This window comes from Sorex fumeus, unplaced genomic scaffold (assembly GCF_029834395.1).
Source record: "Sorex fumeus unplaced genomic scaffold, SorFum_2.1 ptg000034l, whole genome shotgun sequence".
Taxonomy (NCBI): domain Eukaryota; kingdom Metazoa; phylum Chordata; class Mammalia; order Eulipotyphla; family Soricidae; genus Sorex; species Sorex fumeus.
The window spans coordinates 9152069-9174095 of NW_026606091.1; the positions used below are offsets into that span (position 1 = coordinate 9152069).

General features: G+C 45.5%; 1 protein-coding gene across 4 annotated transcripts; it reads right to left on the reverse strand.

Moving 5' to 3' along the window:
• Positions 1–784: 784 nt before the first annotated feature.
• On the reverse strand, positions 785–21075 carry PLIN2 (perilipin 2). Of its 4 annotated transcripts, none has more exons than XM_056117141.1 (9): positions 21041–21075; positions 18262–18316; positions 17978–18173; positions 16199–16281; positions 14034–14319; positions 12226–12407; positions 10266–10400; positions 8302–8592; positions 785–1161 (listed from the first exon to the last, which is right to left on the reverse strand). In XM_056117141.1, exons 2-9 carry the CDS (start codon positions 18289–18291, stop codon positions 1066–1068), a joined length of 1299 nt encoding a protein of 432 aa, XP_055973116.1. In that variant the 5' UTR covers positions 18292–18316; positions 21041–21075; the 3' UTR covers positions 785–1065. The 4 variants fall into 4 exon arrangements, with proteins under 4 accessions (XP_055973116.1, XP_055973115.1, XP_055973114.1 ...); XM_056117140.1 differs by lacking the exon at positions 21041–21075 and adding an exon at positions 19992–20108; XM_056117139.1 differs by lacking the exon at positions 21041–21075 and adding an exon at positions 20054–20105.
• Between the last annotated feature and the right edge of the window lie 952 nt (positions 21076–22027).

Genomic DNA, 22027 nt, shown 5'->3' on the forward strand with positions numbered 1-22027 from the left:
CTATTTCCCCAGATGTTACTCCCAGTTACACAGGTCTTCCTCTCTCTGGTATGCTCTACTACCTCTTCCCTAACCCTCACTCTCAACGATGTTCTTAGATGCTCCTTACAAAGAGCTTCCACCAACTATTAACCTGCCCGTGTACTTTTTCAATTTTGTCCCTAAACCCAGAGGTGCCTATGTGGGATTCCCAGCAGAGCTCAGGGGAACAAGCAGTGACAAGTTTCAAAATCAAGCTACAGAGCATTTGCTCCAGTCTCTGAGCCATCTCCATTCCCTCACCATGTTTGGACCCATATAATCCTCCTCTTAATTTCAGTACACCATAGCTACCTAAGACGAATCCTTTTGCTGACTTAATGAATCGTGTTCATTTTCTCCTCTACATGGAATTCGTACCAGCATTTGTGTTCTGTTCTCACCTATTTTGTCAGTTCTTCCCCTTTGTTTGCAGATATGCTGTAGTATCTTCTGTCATTACAAAATAAAATTATTTGGCCTCCAAGCCTGTCACTCTACTTGTCCTTCTAGCAAAACTTCCAAAAACACGTATCTGTCACCATCTACCACTGACAATAACTAGCCACTTGGATCAATTAGCATTTTTTACTTTCAAGGAGCAAAGCTGACCATAATGGAATTTTAAATCCCCAGCACCACATATGGCCTCCCCAGCAGCATCAAGAGTAACCCCTGAGCACAAAGCTAGGAGTAATCCTTGAGTACCACTAGGTGTAGCCCAGAACATACAAACAAAACAAAACCAAAAAGCCACAAATTCTAATTCAAGATTATACATCAAATTGTTTATTGTAGGTACCTCAAAGAATAAGCTTTGAAGAAATGTATAAAATAAGGCATAATATAGAGCTAGAACTTCTTACAAAAGTTTAGATCAGTTTCATTACAATTAAAACCAAAAAGGAGCCCCACCCATAAAAAATCCACTAAGGTACAGAAATAGACACATGATCAAACATGAAGTTAATGTGACATAAATTTGAAATTCAAAGAATTATTTTCCTGTTATTCAACATTTTGCCAAGAATGCTCAGGGTCATTAGATTATGAATGTTCTGCTTTATCCTCTTTATCCAAAGGTATGATATCTGGAATTTCATCCATCTCAGGTGTCAAGTCTGTGGCTGTCACATCAAGTGCCTATAAAAGAAGAATCTTGGATATTAAAACAAGTACTAATAAAGTGATTGTCAAGTTCAGGTAAACTCATGAAGACAGTAACTACTGCATGTGCATGGATCTTACTTTATTCATAGTTGTGTTTTCTTTTCTTTTTCTTTTTTTTGTTTTTAAGCAATACCTGGCAGGTGCCCAGGGCTCACTCCTGGAGGTGCTCAGGGGGCTGTATATAGAGGTGGAGATGGTTGGTGGCATGCAAGTTGTGTAACTTAATTGTGTTTTTGAACAAGATGTTTGTAGTCTCATTCCTAAAAATCCATTCATATTACAAAAGCACCAAGAAACATTTTCATGGGGTCAGGACTATGGCTAAGTACTAGAGTACTTTCCTTGCATGTGTGAGATCCTGGGATCAATTTCCAGCACCACATTGGGTGTGGAAGGAAGCCATGCAGGGACTACTCCTGCACTAAGCAGTGGGATTTGAACATCGGACTCCTGCTTATAAAGCACACCATTCCAGTCCCTCTGACCCCAAGCAATATTTTATTTACAAAGAAGTTACCTGTTACTTGTAAGTTACTTGTCCTGCTTTGCCTGAGTCCTAATTCAGTGGCCCTGTACTACCTATGATCTCCTCCAAGTACCAAGCCCTGAGCACAGAGGCAGGAGTGGTTCCCAATCCCCTGCCACTTTCCCCCAAATGGTAAAGGGCAAGAAATACCCCAACAGGCTAAGCATATGCATTGGATGCAGAGGAGACCTCAGTTTGATCTCAGCATCTCCTGTCCCTCTCCCCCAACCCAGCGCCACCATATGGTCTACATATGGTCTCCAGAGCCCCTGGGTAGAAGTGGTTTTATAAAAGCAAAACAGAGGAGCTGGAAAAACAGTACAGTGGGTACATCATTTGCCTTGCATACGGCTGACTTGGGTTCAAACCCCAGTATCCCATATGGTCCCCAAGTATCACCAGGAGTACTCTATGAGCTCAGAGCAGTGTGGCCCAAAAACAAACAAACAAACAAACAAACAAAACAAAGCAGAAGAGTTTATAAATAGGTCAAATGGTAAATTGATGCTATGTTCCAACTTTTAAAAAAATTATCATGAAGGTTGGGGAGATGGCTCAAAGGACTGGAACACATGCTTTGCATTCAGGAAGCTGAAGTGTGACCCCAGCACCACAGGGTCCCTGAGCACCTTGGGGAGCAGCCCCAAGCACTAGGCAGGAGGTGGTAGCCCATAAGTACTGGAGACATTGGTCTCAAAAAAAAATAAGGGTTTTGTTTTGCTTTGGGGTCACACCCAGCTGTGCTCAGGGCTTACTCTTGGCTGTTCTCGGGGATCATTGCTTGTAGGCTCAGGGAAACATATGAGGTGCCATGGATCAAACCCAGGTAGGCCACCCACAAGGCAAGTGCCCTACCAGTTGTACTATAATAGCTTTAGCCTCCCAAATCAATAAGTGGGTTGGTTTTTTTGCTTTTTCTTTTTCTTTCTTTTTTTTTTTTCATTATACCTGGTGATGTTCAGGGGTTACTCCTGGCTTTGCACTCAGGAATCACTTCTGGAAATGCACGGGGGACCATATGGGATGCTGGGGATCAAACCCAGGTTGGCCATGTGTGAGGCATACGCTCTGTCCATACGCCCTGATCATATGGGATGCTGGGGATCAAACCCAGGTTGGCCACGTGCGAGGCATACGCCCTGTACTATCTCTCCAGTCCCCAAAACAAAAAGTTTTTTGAACAGACAAGAAGAGAGAATTTTTGTGTTGTTCACCTGATTCCTTATCTGGCTGTTTTTGCCCTTACTGCCCTTTTTCATAAGAACTTGCAGGGTCTGAGGGACACACTTGATTTCTACCAGTTATTCCTGAGTCTTTCCCTTTGCAGAAATGGAACTGCATTTTAGCGCTCCCGGATGTCAACTTTGCAAAGATCTTACTCCACTTGAGCTCCAGGGAAGCCAGCAGTGCCTTGCAACTTTAAGGTCCTAATCCCAGCAAAGCAACAGAGGCAATTCTGTTTTTAGATTAGGTGATACACTTTGCTCACCTCTCTTCTGAACTAATTCTCACTGAACACTTAACATCTGATAGCATGCTATTTGCTATTTATTGTTATTACTGTGAGACAGAACAGAAAACAACATAAGGGAATGCAGGAAGAATTTTTTCTGGGGCTGAAACAAAAAAGTGAGCTATATTTTCTCCTGTGAAAGGTCTTGAGTGTTAAAATAATGAAAAATTAAGATCTTTGACATCAGTAAAGCACTGTAGCACTGTCCTCCCGTTGCTCGAGCAGGCACCAATAACGTCTCCATTGTGAGACTTGTTGTTACTGTTTTTCGCATATCAAATGTGCTATTCGCCATGTGGGCGAGATACCCTTGGTAGCTTGCCATGTGGGCGAGATACCCTTGGTGGCTTGCCGGGTTCTCTGAGAGGGGTGGAGGAATCAAACCCTGGTTGCCCGGTTGGTCGGGAGCATGCAAGACAAGAGCTCTACCCACTATGCTATCACTCCAGCCCCAAAAAGAAAAAAAAATGTGGCATGAAAAACTATTTTGCACATTTATAAAATAAATCCCACTTTCACTAACATGATCAAATACAGGACCTCACTAGGATCCTTTTTCAAGCCATTTCCCATATATCACAGGAGATATTTTACATGATACAGACTTCACTGATTCACGTTTGCTATAAAAATTTTGCAGAAGATGGCGCTACTGGTACATGCTGAGAACAAGGTATCTCTTTCTAATTTGCATAAAGGTAAACTAGGTATATGGGCTGCTACCATCTGTGGAAATTTACCTTGCTGGTAGAGGCAAGTGTACATGCAGTAAACATGATAAACATGACACAGAATCAGGAAAGTTGATTAATTTTGAAATAGGAAATAATTTTTGGGGAATGAAGTGAAAAGAAATACTAAAAAGTTTAAAATTTGCTTATATTGATCTGGACTGATAGTACAGCAGGTAGGGCATTTGCCTTGTATGTGGCTGACCCGGGTTTGATTCCTGGCATGTCATATGGTCCTCTGAGCACAATTAGGAGTAATTCCTGAGTGCAGAGCCAGGAATAACCCCTGAACATCACTGGGTGTGACCTAAATAAATAAATTAATTAATTAAATTAAATTTTTTTATATGGAAGTAATTCTGGGCTGGAGAGATAGCACAGAGGGTAGGGCATTTGCCTTGCACGCAGCCAACATGGCCAATCCGAGTTCGATTCCTCCGCCCCTCTCGGAGAGCCCGGCAAGCTACCGAGAGTATCTTGCCCGCACGGCAGAGCCTGGCAAGCTACCCGTGACGTATTTGATGTTCCAAACACAGTAACAAGTCTCACAATGTTACTGGGCCCACTCAAGCAAATCGATGAACAATGAGAGGGCCATGACCATGAAAGTAATTCTAGAGAGCTCAAGAGAGATAGTATAGTGGGTAAGGCACCTGCCTTGTACACAGTTGATTCTGGTTTAATCCTGGACACCCTGTATAGTCCCAAGTTTGGCCAGGAGTGATCCCAGAGTAGAGCCAGGGGTAAGTCCTGAGCCAAGTTGTGGCCCCAAAATCAAAATAATCATAGTAATAATAGTAATAATCATAATGGTAATAATAAACAAATACTAGATCAGGGGAGATGGTTCAAAATGCTGAAGGGCATGCTTTGTATGCAGAAAACCTAGGTTTAATCCCTGGTACTTCATGGTCCCCTGATTACCATGGGGAACAACCTCCAGCTCCAGCTGGGAGTAGCCCCAGAACACTGCTGGGTGGCTTGGATCAGATGTAAAGGGGCTGGAAACCACTGCTGTATAGCTAGTATTCTTCAACCAGGGGCCACATGGTTTTGTGACCCCCAAAGAGAATGAAGTAAAAACAAAAAACCAAACCTCAACTAATCAGCATTAACCCCTACGTACGTGACTCATTTGAGCAGGTATGACAAGAATAGATCTTCCTTGGTTGGAGAAATATGGTTGCAATACATTAGGCTGCGATGTACCTGAAAAGGCACAGCCCTGGGCTGGAGCGATAGCACAGTGGGTAGAGTGTTTGCCTTACACACAGCCAACCCTGGTTCAATTCCAGCATCCCATATGGTCCCCCGAGCACCACCAGGAGTAATTCCTGAGTGCATGAGCCAGGAATAACCCCTGTGCATCGCCGGGTGTGACCCAAAAAGAAAAAAAAAAAAGACACAGCCCTGAATATGCTTCTCTAACAACCCGCTAGGGATCACACCTGAGCACAGAGGCAGGAAACTGACTCCTAAGCACTAGAGAGAAGTTGTAACTCCCAAAGTTCCCTGGGGGGTGAGAGGGGACAGGGGGAGCCGGGGAAGGGGGGGTATGGTCTTCCTAACACAAGATTCTTTATTTACTAGTTTATTTGGCATATGAACCATATCCTGCAGCCCATGTCAGTTCTTGGGGATTACTCCTAGCAGGGTTTAGGGATACGAAGTGCCAGGAATTAAACTTAGGGATATCAGGTAGACATCACTACATCACTATCACTAACCTATGTTTGGGGGAGTCGGGGGGAAACGCACATCCAGAGGTGCTGAGGGTCTACTCCAGGCTCTTCACTCAGGGGTCACTCCTGGAAGTGCTAGTTGACCCAAATGGGGTGTTGAGGATTGAACCTATGTCAGTTGCATACATAGCAAGCACCTGACCCACTGTTCTATCTCTATAATCTCTCTGTATTTCTTTAGAGATGAGAAAGGCTAAGAGTTGCATGGAAAATGTACCAGACTCTTTTGACTTTTTCACACAGAACTAATCAAAAAGTGATTATGGAATACGGTACTGGGGACAGACTCTAAAGGTAAAAGGTAAAGGTAAAGGCCCTCCCGTTGATTGTCGATTTGCTCGAGCAGGCCCAGTAACGTCTCCATTGGAGACTTTGTTGTTACTGTGTTTGGCATATCAAATACGTCACGGGGAGCTTGCCAGGCTCTGCCATGCGGGCGAGATAGTCTCGGTAGCTTGCCGGGCTCTCCGAGAGGGGCAGAGGAATTGAACTCGGGTCGGCCATGTTGGCCGCTTGTAAGGCGAACGCCCTACCACTGTGCTATCGCTCCAGCCGGGACAGACTCTAGGACCTCATATATCCAAGGTAAGTGCTACACGACTAAGCAATATCCCCATTCACAGAAAGTCCTTCTTTTTCTTTTATTTTAAGCAAAAGAAAAATTCCTTAATCACTCAAGCACAGCTTCAACAGCCAAATGTTTTGAAGATATTATGATTAAATATTCAGCTAGTTTGAGCTAGGCTATGATTAAATATTGAGCTAGGCATTTTCTCTCAAATGAATTATCCTTCTTGGGATGAAAAACTATTAAGTTTTTGCCAACAATGAAGCTATAAGATGCACTGAGATGTACCAGCACTGAATAGAATGCAGATGGGCCCACACCACACAAGGTCAAAAACAACCAACGTGCACAAAACAACCAATGTGCACGGCTCATGGCAAAAAAGCAAGGGCTGGAAGTGTTCGTCTTGATCTAGAAGCCCTTCATTATCTTGCTAAGAACACCTTGGAGACCTGACCTTCATAAGCAACCCAGCTGGAATTATAATTCTTATGAAGGGAAATAGATTTAAGTTCATGTTTAGGAGAGCAGACAAAGCTGGAGAAATAGCACAGGTGCTTGCCTTGCACATAGCAAGTCTTGGTTCAACCTCTGGCACTGCACATGGTCCCTTGAGCACTATCAAAAGTAATCTTGAGCATAGTCAGGAGAAAGCTCGGAGCACCACGAGGTAAGGCCCGAACTCCCATCCCACCCCCCATAAAAATAAATAAATAATAGTAATTAAAGCATACGGAGGGCCAGAGAAATACCTCAATGTGTTGAATTCTGGAGGCCTGAGTTAATCTCTAAGCACTGCCAGGAGCAACCCTTGAGCCACACAGGGTATGTCCCCAAAACCAAAAGATCAAAAGAAGAAAAAAAAACCCACTTTCAGAACTTCAGTAAATTGGAAGGTGAAGAGAACTAACAGAATTCAGAATTTTTACAAGCACACTACATTTTATTTTATTTGGTTTTGGGGCCACACAGCACAGCGGGTAGGGCGTTCGCCTTACAAGCAGCCAACATGGCCGACCCGAGTTCGATTCCTCCGCCCCTCTCGGAGAGCCCGGCAAGCTACCGAGAGTATTCGATATGCCAGACACAGTAACAACAAAGTCTCCAATGGAGACGTTACTGGGCCCGCTCGAGCAAATCGACGATCAACGGGAGGGCCTTTACTTTACTTTACTTTACTCCTGGCTCTGCACTCAGGAATCATGCCTGACTGTGCTCAGGGGGCATATGGGATGCTGGGTATCAAACCCGGGTTGGCTGTGTACAAGGCAAGCACCTTACCTGTTGTGCTATCGCTCCAGCCCTCCATTCTAAAAACCTATTATCACACACTCTCCTTTTCATTTGTCTTCCAATATTAACACTGTCAAATTCTCCAGTGGGTTAACCAGAATGAATGCGATGTACATGAATTTATCAATAACCCTGTCAGGGGGTTAAGCAGCCCAATGAAAACAGCACACAAAGCACGTGGAACACACAGCATAAAACCAATCTATTCTGCAGTGAGTTTTATTGAATGCAAAGGGGGGGCATTCCCTTATGAAAAATAAAAACCTCAAGTCGCACAACCAAGCACAGTGAGAAAAACTGGCGGTGAAGCCCAACTGGGGCAGGCACCAGCTGATACCATGCGTGTAGTTTGTATTCAACACAAACAACGCAACATTTGCAACAGAACTAGACTATAAAACATGCCGGAGTGCGTGAGTCCTGGCTAGGCTCTGACTAACCTAGCACACTCTTCTTATCACCCAGGTAAGCTACAGAACTCATCTGCTTCGTTAGAGCTCTAAAGGTGGAGGAGGTCTACCATGGAGAATCTTCTTTTCTAGCTAGCTGCTTCCCCAATTCAGAGTTGCCTAGCAGATCAATTTCATGGTAACAGCCGTTGACCAGGTGTCAGGCACTGTGACAGCAGCAGGCTTAATATGTATGTTCTCAGGTTGCTGAGTCTCCTAGTCGGTGCTGGCCACCTCCCCTTGGTTCTGAGTATTCTGAGACTCGGTCAGCTGAGGATGAAAGGGACCTACCAGCCAGTTGAGAGGCGTGTTGTTAACAAGATAATCCATCACATCATCTAAAGACTCCTTCATTTTCTGCAGTTGCCCCTTGCTAGAAGTGAGGAGGCTCTCGGACACCTCTTTAAAGGAGCCCGCATTGCGAAACACGGAGTAGATGTCGCCAGCCATCAGCCCCAAGTGAGTGGCCTTATCCTGGATGTTCTGTGGTAACCCCTGCACGTTGGACAGGAGGGTGTGGCACGTTGTCTGCAGCTGCTGAGTCAGGTTCCGGGCAATAGCAAGAGTACGTGACTCGATGTGCTAAAAATAAAACAAGTTTTAAGAATTAACAGTGGCTCTAAGAATGTTACAAAAGAATTAATTCAATGAAAGCCAGCTGGTTAAATTAAGTGTGTGTATTCTTTCACTTTTTTTTTTTCTTTTTGGGTCACACTTGGCAATGCACAGGAGTTACTCCTGGCTCATACACTCAGGAATCACTCCTCGCGGTGCTCAGGGGACAACATGGGATGTTGGGAATCGAACCCGGGTCGGCTGCGTGCAAGGCAAACACCCTACCCTCTGTGCTATCGTTCCATCCCTCTTTCACTTAAAAAAAAATTTTTTTTTTTTTTTGGTCTTTGAGCCATACTGAGCAGCTACGTCTGACACTGAGCTCAGGGTCACTCATGGCAGTCCTCACTCCTGGTAATGTGAAGGAGACATCTACTTCTATGGTGCCAAGAATTAACTCTGACCTCATTCCAGTCCACTGAAAAAATCTCTCTGGCCCTAGATTTTTTTCACTTAAAAAAAAAATATCCTTACAGCCTTAAGTACAGTAGTATATTATTCACACTTCACTGTAAGAAACATAGCTAAGAGTTTTAAGTAATCCACCCCAGTTAACCACTGGGAAATCAGAGTGGGGATTTGAACCAGTGCCAAAGACTTTAAAACACCTGATCCTCTTGGGGCTGGTGAGATAGTACAGTAGGTAAAATGCCTACCATTTGGCTGAACTGGGTTCAATCCCTAGCATTTCATATGGTTCCCTGAGTACTGCCAGGTATAAACCCTGAGCACAGCTGGGTGTGGCCCAACAAACAAACAAAAACACCAGTTCATCCTCTTAGACAAAGGAAACAGCTCAATGGGCTGCGCTCATGCTTCACATGCAGGAGACCCAGGTTTGATTATTGGCACCACGTGGTCACTTGAGCATAAAGCTGTGAGTAACACTGATGGTGCTGGTTCAAGCCCCAAAACAAAAACATTGGGGCTGGAGCCAGGAGTAACCCCTGTGTATCGCCAGGTGTGACCAAGAAAGGAAAAAAAATTAAAAATGGCACCAGTAAAAATACTTATAGGACTAGTCCATACCCATTATGAGGGCTAGGCCAGTGTTTCTCATTTAGCTATCGCTCACTAGTGGCTGTGTGCCAATCCATAGGGGGTTAGATATAGTTACTGACATTTTGGTCTTCCATAACATAAAATGCAACATAAAATTTCAAAGGACTATTCGAACTTTATTGTTAGTATTATTTTGTTTCTTAGGCTGGTGCTTAGGGGCTGGCTACTCCTGGCTCTGTGCTTGGGGACAAGCCCAGTAGTGCTCAGGGGTCCATGTGATACTGGGAATAGAATCCAGGCCTCCCTCACGCTAGGCATTTGCTGTCTGGCCCCTCACTGGAACTTCTTGTTTTTTTGTTTTTTTTGTTTTGTTTTGTTTTTTTTTTGCTTTTTGGGTCACACCTGGCAGTGCACAGGAGTTACTCCTGGCTCTGCACTCAGGAGTTACTCCTGGTGGTGCTCAGGGGACCATATGGGATGCTGGGAATCGAACCCGGATCAGCCGCGTGCAAGGCAAACGCCCTACCCACTGTGTTATCTCTCCAGCCCCTCCTCACTGGAACTTCTGATAACTGTTTAAGAAGAATAAGGGGACACGGAAGAGACCTCATGAGAAACTACACTGATGGCTATCTTACCTCAGCACAATGGGATTCATCTGTATCATCATAGCCAATGCTCCTCTTCCACTCTACCCAGGAGAGATAGAGCTTATCCTGAGCGCCCTGGAGCGTCTGGTTTGCACTGTGCACATTCCTCCTGGCAAATTCAATCTGGAATACATTGGAATAAGACAGAGGAATAAAATAGTCAGACATTCCTGTCAGCCTGTTCTTGGATCTCTGATGTAAATCTTACCTCAAAACCAAGAATTTTCCTTAAGAGTTTAAAGAGAATCGGGGGCCAGATCAATAGTATAACGGGGAGGGGTTGGCCTTGCATGAGGTCAACCCGGGTTCAATCTCTGGCATATAGTCCCCTGAGCACCGCCAGGAGTAATTCCTGAGTGCAGAGCCAGGAGGAACCCCTGAACATTGCCAGGTGTGACCAAAAAAAAGGAAAAAATAAGTTTTTTTTTCTTTTTGGGTCACACCCAGCAATGTACAGGGGTTCCTCCTGGCTCTGCACTCAGGAATTACTCCTGGCGGTGCTGAGGGGACCATATGGGATGCTGGGAATTGAACATGGGTCAGCTATGTTCAAGGTAAACGCTCTACCTGCTATACTATTGCTCCAGCCCTGAAAAAAATAAAAGAGCTTTAACCCTGCCATCATTACTATTCATTACCAATACATGTAAGTAAAACAAGTAGTCACAAAGTTTTTACTGCCTGTATTTAACTCTTACACCACTGTCACCCAATTTCCCTCCACTTTAAGACAGATAGAGCAACTGAAATTTGATATGTATATGTGCAAAATTTAAGTTAAAGTGCTAAAGAGATTAAAGACAAAAACTTTCTTCTTCCTGCTGCCAGCAACCTATTTCCTCTCTGGGAAGAAACCTTTGATTTTTTGTTTGTTTTGGTTCGGGGGGCTACACCAGGCAGTACTCAGGCTCTATGTTCAGGGATCATTTGGCAGGCTTGGGGAACACTATGAGGTACTGGAGATCGAACCTGGGTCAGCAGCTTGCAAGGCAAACATTGTGCACAGCTGTACTATTGCTCAGGCCCCAAGAAACCCGTTTCTCATTTATGAGAGTCCAGTGCATACTGTTCTGTAACTTGGCAATCCATAAGGACTACACAGTAATCCTTTGTGATGTATCAACTTAATTTGTTTCCTCTCAACTGACCTACATTGCTCATAGTCTTTTGCAACTCTGAACAAATATACAAAGCCTGCAGGATAAATTTTGAAAGAAATAAACTTGCTGGAGACATAGGTGTGTTTGTAATTTTCTTAGTGGAGTCTCTTGAATTCTTCAGAAGCCCAGAACACACCCCTGCCTCTACATGGGAGGGCGTCAACAGTGCCAAGCTCTGCAGAGTAACGGGGCTGGAGAGTTAAGTGTAAGTTGACGCCTCAGAGTAAGAGTAACATGATCTCATCTGTTCAGGCTATTTATACTTCTCATTCCTGGGTTGTCTAGATAGTCTTTTATCCATTTTTCCATTGGGTTGCTCATAACGTAAGATTAAAATTATGGACTTTCGGGTCTGGAATGATAGAACAATGGGTAGGGCGTTTGCTTTGCACGCGGCCAACCCAGGTTCAATCCCCAGCATCCCATAGGGTCCCCCAAGCACCGCCAGGAGTAACTCCTGAGTGCATGACCCAGGAATAACTGGGTGTGACCCAAAAAGCAAAAATAAAATAAAATAAAATAAAATTATGGACTTTCATGTTTTGTTTTGTTTTTTTTTTGTTTTCGTTTTTATTTTTGTGCCACACTTGGAAATGTTCAGGGCTTATTTCTGTCTCTTTCCTCAGGAATGACTCACAGCAGGCTCAGGCTACCACATGAGATAAGCCACATGGAAGGCAAACCATACCCATTGCATTGTCGCTCAGGCCCCACGGACTCTCATGTTTCCGTTTTATCTCATCCCTCAAGACAAATGAACTCAGTTCCTAACTTGAAGTTTTACTCACCATGTTAACAGTGGAGTGGAGCTGAGAAATGGTCTCCTGGCTTTTCTGCTTCGCCTCCTTAACCCTGCCAAGGGCCTGCTGGTAGGCACGTGAGCGGAGTTTGGTCGACAGGGATCCCAGTCTAACATAGTAGCTCGGCTTCTGAACCGTTTCAAATCCTTCCATTTTTTTGGCTTCTCTTTCTGAAGTAAGAAGAGGGGTGGGGGAAGAACTCTGTAAGGCCTAGACTCAAACATAGATTCCCCTCCTTCTACCTACCCACTTAGTAAGTACGCATCAATGTTTCATAGCTATGTCTGCTATTGGGCTTTTGGGTTGGTTTTTGTTTTTTTTTTTAGCTTTTTGGTTTGGGGGCCAGACCCAGCAGTGCTCAATAATTACTCCTGGTGGGCTCAGGGGACCATTTAGGATGCTGGGGATCGAACCCAGGTCAGCCGCATATAAGACAAATGACCTATCTGCTGTAATATCACTCTGGCCCCCTGTTGGGCTTGACTCTTCAGAACTTACCACTCTATCTGACATTTTCATCTACACATCTCTTCTCACCTAGAGTGAGGTACTGGGCCACCCAGTACTCGGCACTAAATGTTTAACAGGTCTATAATGCATCCCATTAAAGCCAAGTCAGTCACAGAAAATCCTACTCAAAGGCTAACTGCTCCTTCATATAGCAAGTTCAAAAACTTACTACAGTTCACTGTCAAAAAAGACAAAAAGATAGTAGTGGACTGAGGGAGAATTAGAATTTGACTACAGGTACACATAAAGGTTCTTTTATGGTGATAAAAAAAAAAGAAAAAAAACCAACTCTAAAACTGAATTAAGGTAATGGTTCAGCAATTCTACACACTTAGAATGAATTTTCTTGGTGAATGCTTAGTGAATGCAAGGTTATTTGTTCAGTTATTTTTTGTTTGTTTTGTGTTTAGGTGGGCTTGTTTTTTTTTTTTCATTTGTTTGTTCTGTTTGGGGTCACACAGGCAGCTGATGCTCAGGGCTTACTCTTGGCTCTGCACTCAGGTATCACTCCTAGTTGTGCTATCTCTCCAGTCCCTTTTTTTAGTTTGTTTTTGCTTTTTGGGTCACACCCGGCGTTGCACAGGGGCTATTCCTGGCTCATGCACTCAGGAATTACTCCTGGCAGTGATTGGGGGACCTATGGCATGCTGGAAATCGAATCCGGGTCGGCCACGTGCAAATACCCTACCTGCTGTGCTATCGCTCTAGCCCCTATTTTTTATTTGGGGGCCTCATCCAGCAATTCTCAGTGCTCAGAAATCATTCCCAGAGGTGCTTGGGGGACTATGAAGCAGGAGGGATTGAAGCCAGGCTTCCTGCATACAAAAGTATGCCCTTAACTCGCTGAACTATCTCTCAGGCCCTGCTTTTGGTCTTTAAAAAATATGAAAATGAAGTTGCTTCTAAAAAGCTTGCTATTTGGACCAGAGAGATAACCCAGGAATTAAGGACTTGCCTTCCATGGGACTGCTTTGGCCATAACCCTGGTTTTATCTCTGGCACTACATAAAGTTCCCTGAGAACCTCCAGGAGTGATCACTGAGCAAGGAGACCCTGAGCATGGAAAAACAAACAAACAAGAAGTCAAATATGAGGCCACAGAGAGAGCAAGAATTAAAGCACTTGCCTTGCATATGGCTGGCCCTGGTTCAGGACCACATCGGGTCCCGAGCATCACCGGAGGTCACTTCTGCTCACAGAACCAGCAACAGCACCACAGAATGTGCCCTCCACCCCCAGATATGTGAAAATAAAAGGATATCATTTCAAGACAAACATCCAATTACCTAATTCTTCCTCGGTGAGAGGGAGGTACTGGTCTACCAGCAGCTCTGACTGGGTGAGGGCATTTTCTACACCACTGCTCACCAGCTGCATCATCCGACTTCCCAAGACCGTATTGATGCTGCCATTGACCACAGACTTGGTTTTATTTACACTGTCAGTCATTGCTCCTTTGGTCTTATCCATCACCTCCGTAATTGTGCTGGTCACAGACTCCTTGGCTCCGGTCACAGTAGCTGTCATAGCATCTTTTGCCCCAGTCACAGCACCTTTGGCGTTGGCAACAACCTACAGGTACAAGAGCAGATAGACACCTTGGCTGGTGAAAAACATGAGCACAGATACATATCTATCTTTTTTAAAGGTCTTAGGTGGAATAGGTGCAGATTTAAAAGAATTCAGTCTGCTCACTCTCTAGCTTTAGGTTTTGGGCAAGTCACTCAATGCTACTGAACCTTAATTTCCTCATCAGGTGTCTCTGCCCTATCTGCCACCTGCAAGTCTTGTTAGAGGAGCAAATAAAGCACATAAATTTCTTTCATTTATTTATTTATTTATTGCTTTTTGGGTCACACCTGGCTATGCACAGGGGTTATTCCTGGCTCAGGAATTACTCCTGGCAGTGCTTGGAGGACCATATGGGATGCTGGGAATCGAACCTGGCTTCGCCACGTGCAAGGCAAATGCCCTACCTGCTGTGTTATAGCTCCAGCCCCACATATTTCTTTTAAAATCCTCCATTTCTCAAACTTAGTTTTTGTGCCATATCCAGTAGTACTCAGAGATTATTCCTGGTTCTGCACTCAGGGATCACTCGAGTGGAGTTTAGGGGTGCTGGGGATCAAATCCAGGTCAGTCGCATGCAAGGCAAGAGCCCTACCCACTCCAGCCACTCATTAAAAAACAAAACAAACAAACAAACAAGAAATACCTAGCTGAACCTGTAATAAGTTAAAGGGATTCTGGAGAATTTTCTACCTTAATATGCTTTATAATCAGAGCATCTCAGGCAAGAATGCGGCTCACTGAGAGCACAAATTTAGATACTGCCATTTATAATGGTGCAGAGTCCCAAGACCAACACAGAAGCCAGTTCACCATCCTGCCAGATGATCAGCCAGCAAGCTCTCCCTCAGAGATCTCTCCAAAAACACCAGTCTGGGACTGGAGAGATAGGACAGCAAATACAGCACTTGCTTTGCACTTGTCTGACCCAGGTTGATCCCCAGAACGCTTTATGGTCACCCACCACCTCCAGGAGTGATCCCAAAGCACAGAGCCAGGAGTTAGCCTGAGCACTGCCAGATATGGCACCCTGCCCCCCTCAAAAAAGAGAGGATTTCACATTCTATAGACTAAACACAAAACTTGTCTATTTAGAGATGAAAGGCATGATTCTGTTTTCCTTAACATACCTTTTTGTGCCATGCTGTATTTTAATTTACAATAAAGTTCTAGGACAAAGCTTCACCAAGACGGATGAGTCTATTATTTTAGTCAATATTGGCTAGACATCTAATGCTAGGTGATGGTACCAACACTACAAAAAGCAAGTGAGAAAAGCTTCTACATACCACTTACCAAAAACAAGGGAATCAGTTATTTGGGAAATTTCATCTGCAGAGACAATGCCATAAATTTATAGCACTCAGGGCCAGCAAGCTAATATGTGGTGTGTAAGCTGCTTGCCTTACATGCAGCCAAGACTGGTTTGATCCCCAGGACCAGTATAGTCCGCTGAGCACAGTCATGGGCCACTCCTAAACACCAAGCATGAGACAGCCTCTGAACATCACCAGGTGTTGTCCGAAAACCCAATATAAATAAAAATGAATGCATTTGGTCCAAAAATTACTCATTCATCTCTGTACATATAACATGGCAAGTGGTTCAGGATAAAAGGGAGTGGCCAGAATGCTTTTAGAAATGCATCTAGGTTAAGGAAACAAATAAATACTTCCTATTCATGGTATATACAGCCTGTGCTACAAAGAACATTAAAATACTTGAGGTTACAATATTGTTGTACCACTGTAAAAAATTATATGCAATGACAACTTGTATATAATGACAAGCATTTGTATATAATGAAATAAAAATGACAACATAAAAAAATAAACAAAAAAATGTGAGGTGGCTAGCCTCAACACTATTATTCCATGTTTACCTGATCTGTTGGTTGATTCAGAATAGGGAGTTTTTCCTCAATCCTGTCCAGCCCCTTACAGGCATAAGTATTGGCAACTGCAACTAGAAGAATCACAAATAGAGAAAGTGTTAAGAGTAAAGAAGGGACACTCATTAAGCCTGATTCTAAGAAACAGATAAGTTGCTCTTCATTTCCTAGTTCCTCTTACTCGGACAATAAGGGTAACTGGTTGGACAAGTTTCTGCTAATCGTCTTATGACAGGGAAATAAAGGGATTCAGGGAATAGCAGGTGGAGGCAGTGACAGGCCAGATAGGAAGCTGGCTAAGAAACAACTTCCTCAAGAGAGAAAACAAAACAAAACAAAACACAAACACAATTTCCTCATCAATTGGCACCTAAAGTTCATGATGAAAGATGTTTGTCTTCACCTGAAACTTCTTTCAGGGAATAAGCAACCTGAAAATTCTCAGAAGTACTCTTTCTATGCCTGTTTAAATCCCTATGCATTTAATTCAGTAAAGAATGGTACGTTTGGGGGCTGGAGCGATAGCATAGAGAGTAGGGCGTTTGCCTCACACGTAGCCGACCTGGGTTCTATTCCTAGCATCCCATATCCCGAGCACCGCCAGGAGTAATTCCTGAGTGCATGGGCCAGGAGTAGCCCCTGTGCATTGCCAGGTATGACCCAAAAACCAAAAAAAAAAAAAAAAAAAAAAGAATGATACCTTTGGGTTATCACTGGGAAACAGTATGCTAACAGAATCCTGACTCTCCCTAAGAAGGCCCAGATATTATTCTTATTTTTTTATTATGTTTTAATAGATGCTCTAATGTATCTGGGTTGTTCCCACTTTTAATTTTTATATATTTGGGGATGGGACTGGAGCCACACCCAGCTGGGAAAGCTACTCCTAATTCTGCGCTTGGGGTACCATGTGGCACCAGGGACTGAATAAAATATAATCTTTTGCAATTATAAAAACTCTTTAGAGACTAATTTTGCTATTTCTCAAATGAATTTATTGTTAATAGTTGCCTCAGCCATCCTTTGTTAGGGGGAGGGGGAGAAAGAAACGAACTAAAATCTCAACCTTGCCAGAGGATGTGACTAAACACACAACTTGTGTGCATGAGTTATCATATGACCCCTCAACTTTACTCTGAGGCATATGCCAATACTGAGTAATCTCTGAGGGGCTTGTTTGGTCCTTTAGTTTCTAAACCATAGCCAGTGTGCTCAGGAGCTACTCCCAGCTCAGAACTGTTAATACCCAGGGGATCATGTTGTCCTTAGGGATTAAATCTGGCTCTCTCAAGGCAAAAGCATGCACTGAGTCCCCTGAGAGATCTGTCCTACAGATGGATCTCTGGAGGGATTTCAAGTATCAGGAATACCTTCAATGGTTCCAAACATGATCCTTATTTATTTATTTGGGTGGAGTGTCACACCTAGTGATGCTCAGGGATTACTCCTGGCTCTGCACTCAGGAGTCACTTTTGATGGTTCTTGGGGGACCATCGGGGATGCCGGGGATTGAACCCTGGTTTAGCCACGTGGAAAGCAAAAACCCAACCTTCTGTACTATTGCTCCAGCCCCATAATCCTCATTTTAGTACAAAGAAGGTCACTAGCAGTTTCCAGGTAAAGGCAGCATGTTTCTCGGGAAGGCTGAGGACTTCCTGACTTGACTCTACTGTGTGTTCAGGATATTGGCTGGCATTCGCCACACGCAAGCCAGCCTCACACACCAATACATCCCTTGACCACAATCTTGAGGGGTAACTCAGAACTTACTCTGTGGCTCTAGCTTCTGGATGATGGGCAGAGTGCTCGTCACAGCCACGGAGGTGATGGTCTTCACGCCCTTCTCTGCCATCTCACACACAGATTTCAGGTAGGGGTGCTGATCCTTGGTAGTGATGTAAGCTGAGGAGACTAGGTCATACGTGGAGCTGACCAAGGGGAGGTTGGCCACCCTGGTCACCACACTCTGCAACCAAGTGGGGCGGGGGGAAGGTTAGCATCTCAAAGCACATGGCAGGAAAAGAAATCAAGAAACAGTTATTAGAGATACATACCGGCTGTGGCTCTACTGCAACGGATGCCATTTTTCTTGCTGGCAAAGGAGGAAATCTGTGGAAGAGAAACTTACTTCAGGACACTTGAATAAGACATTCTCAAGTTATTCTCCAGCATGAGCAAATGCTAATTTCTAGTGGAGAAAAATTCCTGACTTGGTAAATGTACTCTTTTTGGTTTTGTTCTGTGACCATCACCCACTAGTGCTCAGGAATTACTCCTGAGACTCTCATGGGACCTTATGGAGTGCTGGGGATCGGACCAAGATGGCAGGGAGCAAAGCATGCACCCTACCTGGTATCCTATCTCTCCTGCCCCTATAGTCTTGCATAAGCTTTCCCCAGCCCTGCCAACACCTTGGAATAGAAAGTTCCAAACTTCCCAGAGAAAAAGGCTCCCAAGGGAAAAGCAACAGTTGTTGATGTATTTGTCCTGTTTCTCCACCAAATGCCACTTGAAAAGGACTACCCTGCTCACCATGATGGTAATCAGTTCAAATCCAAGCTAAAAGGAAAGAGATTTCGTACAGAAAACATCAAGACACTTAAAACTATGTCTTTGTCACACTTGGTAAATCATTTATTCCTTCCTTATGAACGGACTTAAAATCCTTTAGAGAGACTGAACACAAATGAAGGTGTGGCAGGAAGGAATTAGATTTCTGGAGGCTTTTAAAGGTAAATTCAGTGTCCCCACAGAAGAGGAAGAGAACAGGCACCATATATATGGCTGCTCCCACTCCCCAGCACTGCGGGTGTGGCCCCAATGAGGCTCCAGGAACCAGATATGGTGCCTGGAATCAAACCTGGGTGTGTGGTATGCAAAGCAAGTGTCCTACCCATGTGCTATCTCTCTCCAGCCCCTTTGGATCCACATATTTTAAAAGGAAAAAAAAAATGGGGAGGGGAGGAGGGACCTGGAGCAACAGAACAGAGGCTAGGGCATTTGCTTTGCACTCAGCCTACCTTGGTTCGGACCCCCCCCCCCCCATGCCTCCAGATGGTCCTCCCAGCCCTACCAGGGGTGATCCCTGAGTACAGAACCAGGAGTGAGCCCTGGGCACCACCGGGTGTGCCCACCCCGCCAAATAAAAATTAAATCTCCTCACTGGTCCATTGCTCAGAGAGCTGGAGCGAAGGAGACCCGTGTTCCGTCCCCAAAACCGCACTGTGGGCAGAGCACAGCTGGAGACAACGCGGGGCCACTTCGAGGTGTGGCACATAAACCGAAGCAAACCGAAACTGCCAAAGCACCTGTGGAGCCGCGGGGCTCCGCTCCTGGGCCCGACAGCTCGCCGTCCGGCCACCAAGGGTCCCCGCAGCCCCTCTGGGAAGGCGTTAAAGACCCGCGCAGCCCGGAAGGCGGAAGTCACGCGCCAGGACCGCAGCACCCCGCCCCTTGCCCCTCACGGCTCCCCACCTCGATGATTTTTATGCTTTTCCTTTTTTTTTTTTTTTTTTTTTTTTTAATGCTCCGGGAGCCCGGCACCCAGCCAACCCCACCAAGATGCCCCAATAGCACTACAGCGGCTGGCACAACAGACGCCGCAGCCAGCAAGACTAGGGTCGCCAGCAGGGGCTAGGGGACACCCGTTTTTACCAGCCTGGCCCGGACCCCTTGCAACCCAGAGAGAGGCCAGCGCCCAGCCTGGCCCGGACCCCTCTGGCAACCCAGAGAGAGGCCAGTGCCCCGCCTTGAGCCCCAAGACGGCCAGAGCGATCTCACCCACCCGCCGCGATCTCCTGGAGCTCCCCCAACTCGGCCCTGCAGGGTACCAGCCGGGACACTGACCCGCAGCAGCTGTAGCCTGGCCGGAGGTGCGCGAGTCCAATACGGCTCTGTCTTCCCGAACCCGGGCGCTCTGAGTTCCCGGCCCCGCCACCCAACTATATACGGTGCGCGCCCCGCCCCCCCCCGCACGTGACCCTCGCCCGGGGGCACGGAACCGCCTCGGGCAGCGGGCGAGTCACCCCTCCCCGCGGCCCGCTTCCAGGGTGGGGTTCCTCCGGGGTTAGGGTTCGAGGCTCACCGCCAAGAAACTGCCCAGAAGCGCCCGGGCGGAATTGAGGGTTTTGCACAAGGCAGTCGCCGAGCCTCGCTTCTAGACAGTTATTTTTAGCAAATAAATTTTTGGTTGGTGTGTGAAAGTTTAACCCCAGGAGGTTTCCACTGCCCTTCTGACTTTAAAGTCAAACCTTAAATACGTTTCTGGGTTAAAGTTGAGTCGGAATTTTTAGAAAGGACCTCGGAATAGAATATCGTGGGTTGGCTTCCCCGCCCCCACCTCCCTTCCCCCCACCCCACCCCTCCTTTTTTCCTTAGTAAAACTTAAACCCAAACGCTCCTGGATGATACCTGCTAATGCTTATTAGATACGTGGGCCAATATCAATTTTTCAGTTGTAGATCACGCTTTTGGGGGGGTGGGGGAGAGAGGGAAAAAGTTAAAGGCTGGAACGACAGTACAGCGGGTAGGGCGTTTGCCCTAGGTTTGATCTTCGGCTCCCTGTATGGTCCCCCCGAATCCCCTAACCAGGAGTGATCCACGCAGAGCCAGGAGTAAACCCTGAACACAGTCGGGTGTGGATCAAGAGCCCCCTCACCACCCCCCAAAAAATTTATAAGCTTACTCTGAGATGAAATGCAGGGATTTGGAGCCTATGCAAGGTCTGTAGAAGTTCCCTGAACCTCTCCCGTTCTGGGTGTGTGAGGGAGGGGTCTCCAGGTGAATTTGCCTCAAACCTCTGCCCCGCCCCCCACATACACCCCAGGCACCTACAGAAGTATCAGGTAAAGTAGACTGGACAATCCGGAGGTCCTTAGAGGGCTGGAGCCGGCTTGTGCTTGCTTTGTAATGTGGAGAGATTGGCGCTGGAGCAGGAACCAGACAACTGGCTTTGTCAAACTATGGATTTTGATTCCTGAAAACCCTCAGAGGCCATCCCCTCCACTATTAATTATTAATTAGTGTTCTAGGAACACGGATTGTTCTATTTAAAACTCCAACTAGCCCAGTGAAAATGGAGTCTTTATTCACCACTCTGGGCTAGAGCGATAGCACAGCGGTAGGGCGTTTGCCTTGCACGCAGCCAACATGGCCCACCCGAGTTCGATTCCTCCGCCCCTCTCGGAGAGCCCGGCAAGCTACCGAGAGTATCTCGCCCGCAGAGCAGAGCCCAACCTGGCAAGCTACTGGTGATGTATGCGATATGCCAAACACAGTAACAACAAAGTCTCACGATGGAGACGTTACTGGGCCCGTTCGAGCAAATCGATGAACAACGGGATGACCTTTACCTTTACCTTTTATTCACCACTAATCAATAACTCTAGGGACCCACACTAAGAAAACAATTTACAGTATTGCCTTCCTTCCCTCATCTGTCCACCAACAAGATAGCAGGTAATGGAAAATAAAATCAGCACTGGGACCAGAATGATGGTACAGCGGATAAGGTGCCTTTGGGTGCAGTGGACTCAAGTTCAATCCCCACACCACATATGATCCCCTGAACCCTGCCAAGAGCAATCCCTGAGCCGGGTGTGGCCTAAAAAAACAAAAAGAAAAGGGAACAAGTAAAATATAGCACTAAAGCAACAATTAAATGTTAGGAAGTTAAAACTAAAAAGTCAGGTTAACTTTTGTTTTTTCCCCCGTGAAATGTCTTCAGTGCTTAAGCAATCAAGTGATTCCATTTTTTCCTTTTCTTTTTGGCAATCCAGCAAGACTGGTAAGGGGTATTTGGTCTTTCTTCTTAAGCCACCC

Bases quoted from the DNA above. Each gene is read 5' to 3' on its own strand.
- PLIN2 (XM_056117141.1), bottom strand. From the start codon at position 18,291: ATGGCATCCGTTGCAGTAGAGCCACAGCCG. The intron at 18,174-18,261 runs GTATGTATCTCT...ACTTGGTTGCAG, and splicing joins TTGCAGTAGAGCCACAGCCG to AGTGTGGTGACCAGGGTGGC. The intron at 1,162-8,301 runs GTAGGTCCCTTT...CTTCTTTTATAG, and splicing joins ACACGCCTCTCAACTGGCTG to GCACTTGATGTGACAGCCAC.